The sequence below is a fragment of the Hirundo rustica genome, chromosome 1 (genome assembly GCF_015227805.2).
Source record: "Hirundo rustica isolate bHirRus1 chromosome 1, bHirRus1.pri.v3, whole genome shotgun sequence".
Lineage (NCBI taxonomy): Eukaryota > Metazoa > Chordata > Aves > Passeriformes > Hirundinidae > Hirundo > Hirundo rustica.
In genome coordinates this window covers 135216891-135230468 of record NC_053450.1, presented here as the reverse complement: position 1 = coordinate 135230468, position 13578 = coordinate 135216891, and the positions used below count along the sequence as shown (strand labels likewise).

General features: G+C 38.2%; 1 protein-coding gene across 1 annotated transcript in view; it reads left to right on the top strand.

The window, feature by feature from the left end:
• Positions 1 to 13578, top strand: part of ITGA8 (integrin subunit alpha 8) — a 116654-nt gene that overhangs the window by 22837 nt on the left and 80239 nt on the right. The window contains exons 12-13 of the mRNA XM_040079462.2: positions 5042 to 5247; positions 7355 to 7546. Coding sequence (XP_039935396.1) covers positions 5042 to 5247; positions 7355 to 7546 — 398 coding nt within the window. The remainder of the gene's footprint in view (positions 1 to 5041; positions 5248 to 7354; positions 7547 to 13578) is intronic.

Below are 13578 nucleotides of genomic sequence, written 5' to 3'. Positions count from 1 at the left end.
TATCATCCTGAGGACCAACAAGTGTCTGTGTCCCATAGTTAGGGCAGGCGTTGTGTGTGTCGGAGGGATAATGATGCTCTGCTGCCAAGGTCATGATAACAGATTGGGGATCATATTCCTAGGATACTTGAGGGTTTCAGGCTCTCTTGAACAAAACCCTGGTTAACTTTCAAGTCATGTAAAGTCTGATTAAATATTTTAGAAAAGGCAGAATTCAGTAATAGAATATTTATAGTAGCTATCTAGCAAGGAGATAAAGATGCCTGAAACTCAGAGGCTTGGGAGTCTGCACACAGATGAGCCAGGACAATATTTAGAGATGTAGTGTACTCTTGCTTATAGCAAAATGTCTCAAATGTGTCTCATGTTGTGATCATTTCTTTTTAAGTGCTTAAACACAGTGCATGAAATAATTCTTCTGGGCTGTCATTGCTTCTCATCAGTGACTAGTGACCCTTTGAAGACTGAGTTTTACAAGAGAAAAGTAACAAGGTAGTAAAGTGTTATTACAGTTACAAAACAATACAACAGAACAGAAGCTTCAGCAGTTTCCATGGTGGCTTCACAGTACTCAAATCTTTCCAAATCTCTGAGATTAAACTTTGTCATAGTATCATATCCTTTGAAAATTTCTGGTTTTCTGATACACAGAATCAGAATTAATTTTGTCCTACTGATGTATTACAAATGTGAAAGAGTGGAGAAATGTTTATCTAAGGTGCAATAGACACTCATTAGACTTCCATGGGACTTATCTTTTAACTTCTCACTGAACCAAACTATTTCCTGTGCAGGTTATTTCCTGTTAACCATAGGGTTACTTGGCAGGTCTCATACTTTCTGTGTACCTCTAAAACCACAGTTTATATCAATAATATAATCAAACTGCTGTTGAGGTCTGTGTGGTCTCCCAGTCTATAGCTTAAAAGAAATCTAAAGACTCTTCCTGAGATCCAAACATCCCACAGAAAACAAAACACAAAAAGCTCTACTTGATAAACATGTCTGGTTAGATATGTAGTCTGTCTTTGCTGGTTTGCACGTATAATCAATAGAGATATTTATCTGAAAGGAAGAGTAAAAGAGGAGAAAAAAGCAAAAGATAAATTAACACTTCAAATTCACTTAGGCATTTCATTCAGCTAAAGATGAGGGGGTAGTGGCGGCCTTATGAGTATGAGAAACCTGATTAAGTTATTTGCTGAAAAATTAATACAAAATTATTAGGAATGGTGCTTTGCTGTAATAAGGCTCATGGTATGGCTCAAAGATTAGGCTCATCTTAGGTAAAAAAGCTCTGTAGACCTGGCCCAGCAGTTCTGTGGGTATTCCAAAGTGACTCATGCAGTTTTATCTGCACCACATCAGGATTGTAGGCAGAACAGGGAAACTGAGGATACTGTTTGAACTACCCTTTAGTTGCTTGTTGCAAATAAGGAGAAATCCACAGTGCAACTTAACAAATCAAGCTTTGCCATCAACTTACAGGCTACATTCCTAGTAAAGAGAGAAAAAGAGAACGCTTTCAATTTAGGCTGAATCAGTCCAATAAAAATAGTTAAATAAACTGTTTACTGGTTGGGGGGGTTTTTGTTGGTTTTGTTTTGTTTTGTTTTTTGCCTGTATCAAAGCTTTCCAGAGTTATACTTTGACCTCTTGACATTTTCCATATTCCTCCTTTTTATTACTCTGTAGGATACAGAGGAATGGCACACAGTCTCAGCAGGTGGTCAGCTTTGTGCTTTTTGAAGATTTTTTTTTTTTTTTTTTTTTTTAATGAGAAGGGAAGTAATACTGGCTGGTTACTTTTCTGTGTTAGAGCAAAAATTAATATATAATTTATGTTAACTCTAGCATCTTAGGGCTATAATGAAATCTAATGAACCAGTTCAAAATACCACTGCACACTGAACTGCATTTCATAGTTTAATATTATTGTCCAGGGACTTTTGCTTTTATTTACTCATATGACCTCTCAAAAGTAATCACATCAAGACTCAGAACTCTCAATTTTGTAGATAAAACTCCTACAATTGAAATATCCTCTTTCACCAACAAAAAATGCATAATACTAATCACATAGGCACTTAGAACCCAACAAATACACCCCGCTCCCATTCCCCCCCGCCTCACCCCCACCCCCCCCACCCCATGGCTCCTTGACTGCTTGTTATCTAAATAATTAAATGGTACAAGCTGGGAGGGAGAACTGAGTATAAAGTATGGTAAGCAGCAATTGTTTGCTTATTTTACCCACTGGAAGAGGAACCCGAAGAGAGTAAATGAGGATCAGAGAGAGTTGTGTAGCTGGCGAATCCTTCCTTTCTAGCTATAGTACACTGCTGTGACAGCACAAAAAAACCAAACTCTAATCCAAAACCTCTAGAATTGCCTAAGGGAGAATTCCCTCTTGCAGAGGCCTTGCTAAAGCAGCATGCTTTGATCTACAGAGCTCAGCTCTGAAAGAGAAGAGGGAAAATTTAAGAAGGTGAGGAAAGAAAGGTCGTGGTGGGGGCAGTACATACGAAGACCTTGAGGGAAGGCAAACCAAGTGCTGTGGGTGTTCCAGGTTGTTCTGCTGCCCATAACCAGCTGAGAAATAGGTCAGTGTGTTAGATGACTGCCTTCCTTCCACCTGTCCCTCAGCAGGTCAGAAGATGAGCCATTTTAGCTACCAGATTCTGGTCCCTTCTCCTGGATTGTTCATGCATTTTATAGTCATTGTCATTTATTTCAGCAAAGTTGAAATTTTACCAGAAAAATAACCCAGCACTGTGAACTTCTAGCTGGGATGCTGTGCTCCCTGTTTGACAAAATCCAGCTCCTCTCTGCTTGCTTTCTGTATCACCTGGTGAATCTTGTGTTCTGGGTTAGGCTTCTGCTCAGAGAGTTTTAGTACACAATAGATAGTTTGTGTCTCTCTTTTCACCATTTTAGGCACTCTAGGTATTGCTCTATGGACCAGGGTTTTAAAGGTATCTGGATATCTATTTTCTTTACATCAGTGTACTGGGAGCTTTCTGACTCTCAGTGATTTGGTTCCTTATCACCTCTAAAAAAATCTTCCTTTTGTCTTAAAGTTGTTCAGTTGTAAAATATTCCAGGGAGCCAAGCTCATCTTTTATTTCATGGTTTCTACAGCACTTAACTCTATGGGGTCCCAATGTATTGGGAATATCTGGGCTGTGAGGTTCTAAAAGGGTAATTGATGATAGTGCTACTGTGTAATGCTTTTAGTGCATGGAATTAATAAAATAACTCATTTTTAGAAGAGCGTTAATGATTTGTTTTTGTTATTGCTATTGTTCCATGACAACCATTTCAGCTGATATTCTGTCCCAACCACAAACATCTTCCATCAGCAGAGGAAGACTTTTAATGTTTAGTGTGAAAGGAAAATCCCACCTTTGATGTCAAGTCAGCATTTGCCTCCTTCCTTTTTTAGTTATTTATGCCATAGGGTAAAATCTAATATAAAAAATAGGACAGCTATACCAAACTGACCTGACATTTGGAATTGCACTTTCCTTTATGGAAACATACTATAAAACTTAGTAGACAAAACCTTCCTAGAGGTATTTTGTCACAACTTATAGAATGTGGAAGTTCTACAATGAAATTATTTACTTTTTTTTTTCCCTAGAGGAAATATTCTGTGCTAAATTCTATGTATCTTAGAATCTTAGTGTAAATCTGTGGTAAAATAGTAGCTGAGCTACTGCTGAATAATACGGCTTTTTTTTCTATCAGGATTAGGAAAAACAATGTAATGCAGTTTTACTATTTGGTTTGCTAATAGATAAAGCCTCATATTGGAAATATGGTGAATTGATAATAGAACCTTTTTTGTAAGTTTTACAGGTCTGGAAAAGATTTTTACATTAGAGCAAAAGAATATGTTTTCCAAGTTAAATATTCTGGTATCAAGTAATCCTAGATATTTTCACTAACAGACTTCCTTAATACAGATGATTGTTGTCCACTGAATATAATCCAAAATATTTTATTATATGGCCTTGAGCAATCTTCAGCAGTTAATCTGATACTATCATTTCATATCTCAGAATAGTACATTAAAAATTCTTCTGCTTTTTATGAGTCTGTCAATCACACATGTTTTTATTCTTCACAGTTCATGAAAGGATCTTTTATTGCCTCTAAATAAATGTTGGTAACACGTTTTGAAACATGACTGTTTAGAACAACAACATGCAAAATATACTTTGATTAGTCTGTGTTCTTTTACTGATTCTTCTTGGAGTAGCATAATGGACAGAAAGTCTTTTCCCTCTGAGCATCTTATTTTTATGATTTGATTATGTCTTTTCACTTTAATATTCAGTATAGAAAACTATATGAGCACTTCAACTACTTGTGTACCTGATATTGAACAGAAGTGTTTTCAAAAATAGAGCTTTGGCTTTGTCTCCCAGTTTCTGTTTGAAGAAGTGATGAGGCATTCTCTATTAATTGATGCTCTACCTGTGTTTCATCTATGTTACTCAAAAAATCTGTTGTAAAGTGTCAGGGTTTTTTTTTCTTTTGGTCACTTACTGATGTATAAGTTGCAAAAAACAGATTTTATACTAAAATTTGTCTCTCGCTGGCGCTGTTAGTAAAACAGATCTACAGAATTTGTTTTAGTGACACAGATTCACTCTTAGATTCCTGACCTCAGCATTCATCAGTTGCAAAGTGTAAGTTTTCAGTATCTATTGTGGCCATGAATAGAAGTACAAGAAATTCCATGTAAACCTAGAAAGAAACATTTTAGCTCTGATGATGATCAGACACTGGAAGTAGTTGCCCAGAGAGGTTGTGGAGTCCCCATCCATGGAGACAGTCAAAACTGGACTGAGTACAGCTGTGGACAGCCTTCCCTAATTGACCATGCTTTGACCAAGTGTTTGGACTTGGACTCCAGCCTTCTTATCTCAGTTAGTATGACTGTATGATAATTATCAGCTTCTGGTTTAGCAAATGTATAAACTGTGTTTTTTATACTCAGTCTCTCAGTGACACTGTTTTTTGTTTGTTCCAGTTTAGATGATATCCTAGTTGGTGCCCCTCTTTTTATGGAACGAGAATTTGAGAGTAAGCCTAAAGAAGTTGGGCAAGTTTATCTGTACCTGCAAGAAAGTGCATTCCTCTTCCAAGATGCACAAATTCTGACGGGTGCTGAAGTGTTTGGTAGATTTGGCAGCGCGATCACACACCTTGGAGATCTCAATCAAGATGGATATAATGGTAATTCGTATGTAATGCAGTATATCTCTAGCACTGAAATTACAAATGCCTAAGCAGCAAATATTATGTCTGTGCTGTGCTGGAAAAAGCTTTTTAACATATTTGAAATTCGTAAGAATTTACACTAATGCTAATGAAAGTGATATTGAGACCCAAAACATGAAAAGCTAACAAATATGCAGTCATATTAGCTACAGTATTATTTTTTACTAAATATTACTATGATTATTTGACTAAAAATGCCTTTTGTTTTGTAACTATAATAACATTTAATTACTTGGTTAAGATGTTTAATTTTTTTGAAAGCAGAGTTCTTCTCAAATGCTAGGAAGAGTTTGATAATTGAATGAGGTTCTGTACATGGAGCATTTTGTCAACAATGAAAGAACTGGGCAAGTACGGAAGTACTATTTTGGAATCAGCCTTCCTCTGGTACTTAAGTACTAAAAAGCCAGGTGCATAATGGGTTCTTTCTCCAGTGCTCATAGCACATGCACACAACATGTTCAAGTAAGTTAACTGGATCCTACATTCAAACAAACAGAACAACTAAACTGACTGCTTGATTACCTGAGAAAGCTGGGATACCTTGAGCACCTAGAGTTAACGTCTTAGACATGGTCAGTAGCATGCTGGTTTTCCCTGCATGAATTTCTTATTTCCAGGATGTTATGGATCTTCAAAGCAGGTATCTCTGCATCTAGAACACCAAGAAGTTTTTCCTGGAAGAGCTGTTTTGCAGAGTAGCTTTTGGAATAGTTTTCCCACTAGGGAAAAATGAATGAACTTTGCTCCTCCTTACCTCGAGGGCTGTTTTTCACAATGCTCTAGCCACTATATTATATGGCAGAGTCCTCATTGTGTGGCCGCTGTGCAAGAGATTATTCAAGTCAGGAGTCAGAATTGCACTGGGGTTCAGAGCGCACAAAATAGAAGCCATTGGATTGGGAGAACCTACTGCTGAGAGTACCCTCACTGCCTCTTCCTAGAATCCCTTCTCCACTCCCATGTGGAGCTCAACACAGCTGAACCTCTTGGTGGAGAATTCCTGTTTTCTACCTGTGAGCAACAGCAGATACCATCAGCTACTCTGGGCAGGCAGTGTTGGTCTCCCTTCTCTCCAGAATTCGGATGAGGTGGGCAGAAGACATTTCTGCTTTTCTCTGCCACTGTATAGAGATTAAGAAGACTCTGGAGCCAAAGTCTTCTGCATCGTAACTGAATATGCACATCTGCCTTTAGAGTGAAGCTACAGAGTCCAAGTGTTCAGTTCAAGTTTAAAAGAGAAGTCCAGCATCAGCTCCTAGATCAGAACCCAAAAATGAGAGCTATAGATACATATCCTCTATTGTTTTCTATTGGCTAGCTCAGCAAGCACAGCTATTGGATCTCAATCTAGACAATATTGTTTCCATATCCTGTGCACAGAAACTAAAAGCACAGTGAGTTCTGCTTCTTGGATATGGCACCTCATTTTTAAGGATTGAACTGATTGAACTGTTTAATTCCATAGTGCCTAAGACCTCCTGTGAAATTCCTGAGTCAGTACTATTCTTATTTCTCAATAAAATGATAAATTGGTATAGATGAAAACATTCTATTCCATTGTTCTCTTTTGCATTCTAAAGCACTGGATGTTTGAAGGGGTGAAGTTTTTTGTCTGTATAGGATATGTTATTTGGAAAAAGAAGTTTTATCTAACAGCTGTTCTTTATTAACTATGTGATAGAGGAAATCAAAGAAAATTTGTGCCTGTTTAAAAATATGGAAGTAGAAGCAGGCATTCATTAAATCTTGGTTTATTAAAACTAATTAACTGCCCTGGAAATATGTAGAGGAATCCAGTGTGGACTGACTATTCAGTATAATTAAATAATTTCTTAAGATTATTTTATATTTTGTCTTGAAAGTTTGACACAGAAAAGACACGCTACCATCTTGTATATTTGCCTTTAAACTAGAGTACATACAGAAGTACAGGATGTTGAAGTTCTTGCATGTTTGCAGCAGAAGCAATTTGTGTCTGTTTTGTCTGTTTTCTTGCAGGGAGTTCAATTTTAATTGTGTCCCTTCTTTTTATCCTTTTTTTTTTTTTTTTCCACTGCAGACATTGCTATTGGTGCACCTTTTGCAGGAGAAGACAGAAGAGGGAAAGTGCTTATTTACAATGGATACAGTAATGGGTTAAACCCTAACCCTTCCCAGGTTCTCAATGGAGCCTGGGCCTCACAGTCCATGCCTTCGGGATTTGGCTTCACTCTAAGAGGAGACTCAGATGTAGACAAGAATGATTACCCAGGTAAGTTTTTTTGCATTAGAAAGTGAATTTCATACTTCCACTCTCTGGTAAATGCATCATGCCTGAACTGTTCCTTTTGAAAGGCAGAGGTCAGAAAAAAAGATAGACATTTCTGGACATTTCTAGTTTGCTTTCCTGAGAGTTAAAAACAGACAAAACAAATACTCCCTTTCCTGTCAAAAGACATGATCAGAAAGTCAAGAAGGGGCTCAAATAGTTGTATTAACATAAAACATGTGAAGTTTACAATGAAAAGCTTAACCCTTTTCCCCACTTCCAAAAATTGAATGGTCTCAGCTTATTGAACTTGTAAGGTCTCCTTCATCCTGGCATTCTTTCTTAATTAAAAACATGTTGCATTGTTGAAGACGGGATTGATTTGGTTGTGTTTCTAAGTTGTTTTTTGCTGACCGAAGAGACACTGAGCTATATATAGTTAATGGTTTTGATTGCATTACAAAAAGGCAGAGAGAACACAAATTGCTTAAAGCAGCTATTTTATTTGGGCCTTTCCATCGCTTTTATGTTTTCATTTTGCTGTGTGGACTCTTCCTTTTTAGGTTAGCTTTCATTCTTCCTAATGAGTTTGCCTGGCATGTTTTCACATTTACCAAGTTAATAACATTAATTAAGTTTTTCAGGGAAACGTTTGTTTTTTAAAGAAAAAATTTCCTACCATCTAAGTAGTCTGAATGTAAGTGTGCTTGTATTTACTCTCTCTCATTTGGAAGCAAATCTGTTCTGTTTCTTTTCATCACAATTCAGAAGCCTTAGTAACGGTGCGTAGTAAAACATCATATTTTCTTACTATAAAAGGTTCATCCACAGTAAAATCCTAACAGTCCATGCTTCCCTGACATACTGTGAAATCACTCTTGTTAGCCTGGGTTATTTCAAGGCTACAGTTCTTAAAAGTTGTACTGTTTCAAAAGTGAAAATTGTAATTTTTCAAAGGGACAAAAATAGGATCTTTTACCTTTTTGTGATGGATTATAAAAATCTCGAAAGAGATATCTTTCCAAAAGCAGAAGGCAATTTCTGGGAAGGGGTGTTTACAATAGAAATTACAGTTTTACAAACAGAAAAGGCCACTGCAGAGTAATAAAGTGAGGCTATCATGAGACTAAAGTAAGAAAATCCTTAGCATTTGAGAGAAGAAAAGGCTTTTAAACACTGTTCTGACTTTTTGTTTGCATATTGTTGATGTTGCTATTAATAGTCTTTCATTGTCCATGACTAACGAGGTTCTCTTGGACAACTGAGCTCTTTATTAAAGTTTCAGCATTTAAACATTTCCTAAAGCACCCACAAGGCCCCCCAGCAAAACCGAAGGAAACAGGATATTGCATTCCTGACATTTCTAAGATTGAAAAGATAGAGGGAAGGGAGAAATTCTTTGACTCACATAGAGAAGAAAGAAGAGTAGAAGTCTCACTGCTGTATTAACATACTTTATGTGGAGCATCTTTTAAGCTAATTTGTGGAAAGCTTGGGTGATGAGTCTTGAGCTTCTAAATGTGCACTGAGGAATTGTACTATAATTGTGAGTTTTCTGTTTCTGGTTTTGGCCTCCACCATGCATCCTACTTGCAGAATTTCACACTGTGTTATCAGCTTACTATGTGTTAGATCATTAGGTTAATTACCTAATAAAAAAATGAAAACAAACAAAAGAAACACCACCCTACATTTACTGTAAGTAGCTTTTCCCCTGGATGAGCAGTCCACAGTACTGGTGAAAATATCTCAGAAAGTGAGAAGAAAAACCCCTTACTATCAGTCAGCCACCTCTTCCTTAATTCATGAAGATTTGGAGCACCAAAACAGAGCTCTAAAAATAGTGCAAACATGACACAATGCTAGCACAAAAATAGAGTGCTTTCCTATGGGAAAAGGGGAAAAATAGAGAAAGGAAATAATATAGGGAAATGCAAGCCTAGGCAAATACACTAGGCAATGAAGGAAGTAATCCTTCTCGTGTCAAAGAACTTTTCTTCTTCACCTCCTGACGGAAATGCTGAAGGGCAGCCCTTGTAAAAGGAGGAAACAAGGTACTGAAGCTGGAAGGATCAGGAAGGAAGTTTTATTTTAGAGAAATGGAGTATTGTTGACTATAAAAGGTCTAGAAAATTAGCCTTTAATTCCATGCTTCCCAAACTACTGTTTGTGCCTGTCATTCAAAGGGGTTGTGAAAGATGAGGGAAAAAAAAAATCACAAAAATTTTAATTTAAGCTTTCTAGTGTGTATATTCCAAAACCAACTATTTTATAAAAAGAAAAATGTAATAAAATCAGGTTGTTCTGACTTAACACTCTCAGAAGTTCTGTTTTCAGAAGTTCTGGACCGGAAGATGAGAGACGGTGTAATGTCTGGTATAAAGACATATTGCCACTGTCTAAGATAAGATTCTCCAAGTATGTAGCTCTTCCATGGCTAGAATTCAATTGTTCAAGACTGACCTGTATAACTAGAGCTATGCTTGTATAATTTACTCAAGCACTTGTGCCTGACATTGTTCACATGGCAGGCATACCCATGCTAGGAAATGGGAGTCTGAGACATGGGAGTTACTCTGCCATTTCATTTCTAATGCACTGTATAGCATTTTTAGAGCTTTTTTGAGGTTCAGACCTTCTTTAAATCGGATCATAAGGTAATGTTTTTGGAGCAGATCATTAACCCAGAGGACAGAAGATAGCGCCTGCTCATACGGCTTCTTATCATGGACCACTGAGCTTCATCCTGGGACCACTGTACTGACCCCAGCAACCAGTGCTCTTGATTACAAGTTGGGTAATACAGTTCCTAAAATGTGAGGGTGAATTACAGTCAAATTTTTCTCCCATTGGAAAAATCCTCTCTTGGCTGGGAGTTCAATTCCGGCTGAGTTCTATGCATTAGGCTTCTAGAGAAGAGCAGCCATTTGGTACAAGAAGTAATGTCTTCCTCTCTTCAACCAAATGCCAGTATAAGCTCAAGAGCAGAGAAGGAAATAGGGAGCAGACAAAGACTCCCTAGTACACAGTACTCTTCAAATCCCTCAGCTTTCCTGTGGATGGAGTGGTTTCTCTTTTTCCTCTTCCTGCAGCTCCTGGCCACCACAGGGAGAGAGTCTCCCCCACCTCCCACCCCTTTTGGGTCTTCTTTGGGAAGGGCAGAGAAAGAGTCTCTTGTCCCCCATGACCCCAGTTGTATAAGAAGTTTGGGAGAAAACTGATCAGTCAGGTTAAATGGTGGAGTAGCAGAGCAGACAAGGAAGAGCATAATATCAGTCATACTGATAGAGATGAAAGATCTGTCTAGCACCATAGCATGTTTCCAACAGTGGCCAACAACAGGTACCCTGGGAATTGTACAGTTGTTGTGATATTACCCAAAATATTCACCCAGCATTTCTCAACGAGAATATCAAGGTGGTCTTGAGTCAGAGATGGCACTTCCAAAATTAGTATTGCTTGACAGACTTTTCTTCCATTAATTTGACCAATCAGCTGTAGAACTCATGTAGACTTTTAGCACATGCAGAATTTGTCAAGGGACGCCACAGCCCAGCTGAACGTTCTGTGAAGAAGTAATTCTCACTGTGTCCCATTCAAATCTTAAATGTTCCACTGGACAGTTTCTAGTTCTTATACTGAATAGACAGCAAACAGTCCTGCAGTCCACTTATTTTCCAGCATACTTCATCTATCAGCCATGTGTTTTAGCAATGCTGTGGAAGAAATTCTGATATATTTAATTGTTCCTTGTACAGTGGAGAATGACACACCAGTTCTGCTGTACCAAATGATTGTTCAGTCTTGCCACCACTGCTGCCTCTTCTCCTCTTCTTCATGTATTTTTATGTAAAAGAGAAGCTAGTAGTTTATGACTTGTGTTTTGGTGAAGTATTGCTTCTAATAAAGATTTTACCATTGACCTGGGTTTCATACTTAACCAACATAAAAAAAAGCTGTATCTTCTCTACAGAGAAGAAAATCAGAATTACTGCTTGAAAAAACAATAATCCAAAATGTTTGTCATTACTATCAGTAATTATGTTTGTACAAAAAATAAAGTGAGCCAGGAACTGTGGTCTGGCCTTGAGGCTACATGGCACAGCACAGCTCATGATCATCAGCTGAAAGCACTGGATGGAAGTACCCAAACTCCCTTTTGTGAAAGGTCTTTGGCCCAGGTGATTCCCCAGACCTTTCCCAGCTGCTAATCTGTACTAACAACACAAAAATATGGACAGTACTTACACAGTGCTCAAGCTCATGCCCTGGCTTCATTGCACAAGCATGGGGTACAGACAGCTGAATAGCTAACTAGTCAATATCATACCTAAAAATGGAACTTTCTCTGGTAGGGTCAGCATGCAGACAGAACAAGAGGGCTTTTCCCTCTTGTTAGCAGTTCTGTCTGTGGAATGACCATCTGTCTTCAGCTGTCCTGGCACAGATGTTGTCACTGTAACAGTAACAGACCTCTCGGCACTGTGAAAATATGGAGATTTTTTCAACAGGGAAGACTAAGTTTGTTACTAAGTACAATCTTTGGTTTACATCTCTGCAGCTTTCCAGGGAGGCAGTTCTGTAAATTGTGTCATACTTACAGATGCTCCAGATGTTATGTACCCACAACTGTTCCTTTATCAGCACAGACAGGGGTGATAATATGGTAGTCTCTGTGTGCAGGCTTGGAGGCAGTGGGAAACTTTCAACCCCGGGAAGCAGCAGAGGCAGAAAACTGTGCTGATCATCCTAGCAGCTGTGTCACTCATGCAGCTGCCCTCTCTGTGCTTGTGTTCATGCCCTTCTGCCCCAAATGGAGGGCTCTTCCTCACCTAGCAGGATTGCAATGCCAAGCAGTGGTGATGGTGGTAATTAACAGAGGGATGCTCCTTTCCCTGTAGTCATGTAAGAGGCAGAATCTGATTAAACTTTATAGTCAGGTAAGACTAGTAAAAAGAAGCAGGTTAAGCATATCAGTCAAATAGATTGTGCCAAGCCACGATGTGCAGCTTTCCCAGTCTTCTAAGCATGACACTGACAAGCTTATTACCATACTTACCTGAAATATTCGGTATTTCTCCATTGCACAACATGTACCCAGTATCTAAGGAAAAGACCAATAATTCCTCCTGAGGTACATCTACACTAGTAAATGAAATATGCTGTCTTTGGTTCTAAACTGTCACTGAACACTCCTTGTGCACACTATCAAACTCACTTTTTGTCAAAACAGAATTGCTGCATGCTCGCTTCTGGAGTCTAATAATTGGCATGAGCGAACTGCGTTAGGACTATTTTAATGATACCACTGCAGATAGTAAAGATGCACCATATAGGCACATCCTCTGCCACCAATTTACTAACACTGACATAATTGCAACATTTTTCAGCAGACAATCCATTTCACTGTTTTCTTACAACTTATGTTCTAAAGTAATATTAAAAAAAAGAAGAGGTGATCTCACTTCTGCTGCAACCTTAAATACTGGTTTAATGCCATTATTCTGGATTAACTGTCATTAAAAAAAAGGTAAACAGGATTAAAGAAATAAAGGCGGTGGTGATATTGAAAAAACATAAAAGATGGGCTTTTCCCATCAGTTTAAGTACAAATACAGTGGTAGCTGGAATTCTGTGCAAGATTCTGTGCCAAGGTGAGGACATGGCAAAGCAGCATTGTGCTGTGTCTGAAGCCCTCCTAGCGAGGGCTATAACACAGTTTATATAACCACGGGATTCTCTGTAACAGCAGCTCTACAAGGTTTGCATAAAGATATTCTGAAATACCTGCCTCAGCACAATCTTCCTGCCTGTCTTCTGTGCTGGGACATCTGGGATGCATAATAATATCTTTCAAGGCAACTTCCACTGTCCTGTAAATCTGGAGGTTTTAGGGCCCCTTTGCTCCATCCTGAGCTTTATGTGTGTTATCAAGGTCTGGAGCAGGGAATGAAGCAAAAGCATGCATTTTGAATTACAGTTTATTTTATTTATAATTTTATTTGTCCTTTTCTATTAGCATAGTTCAGTTTTCA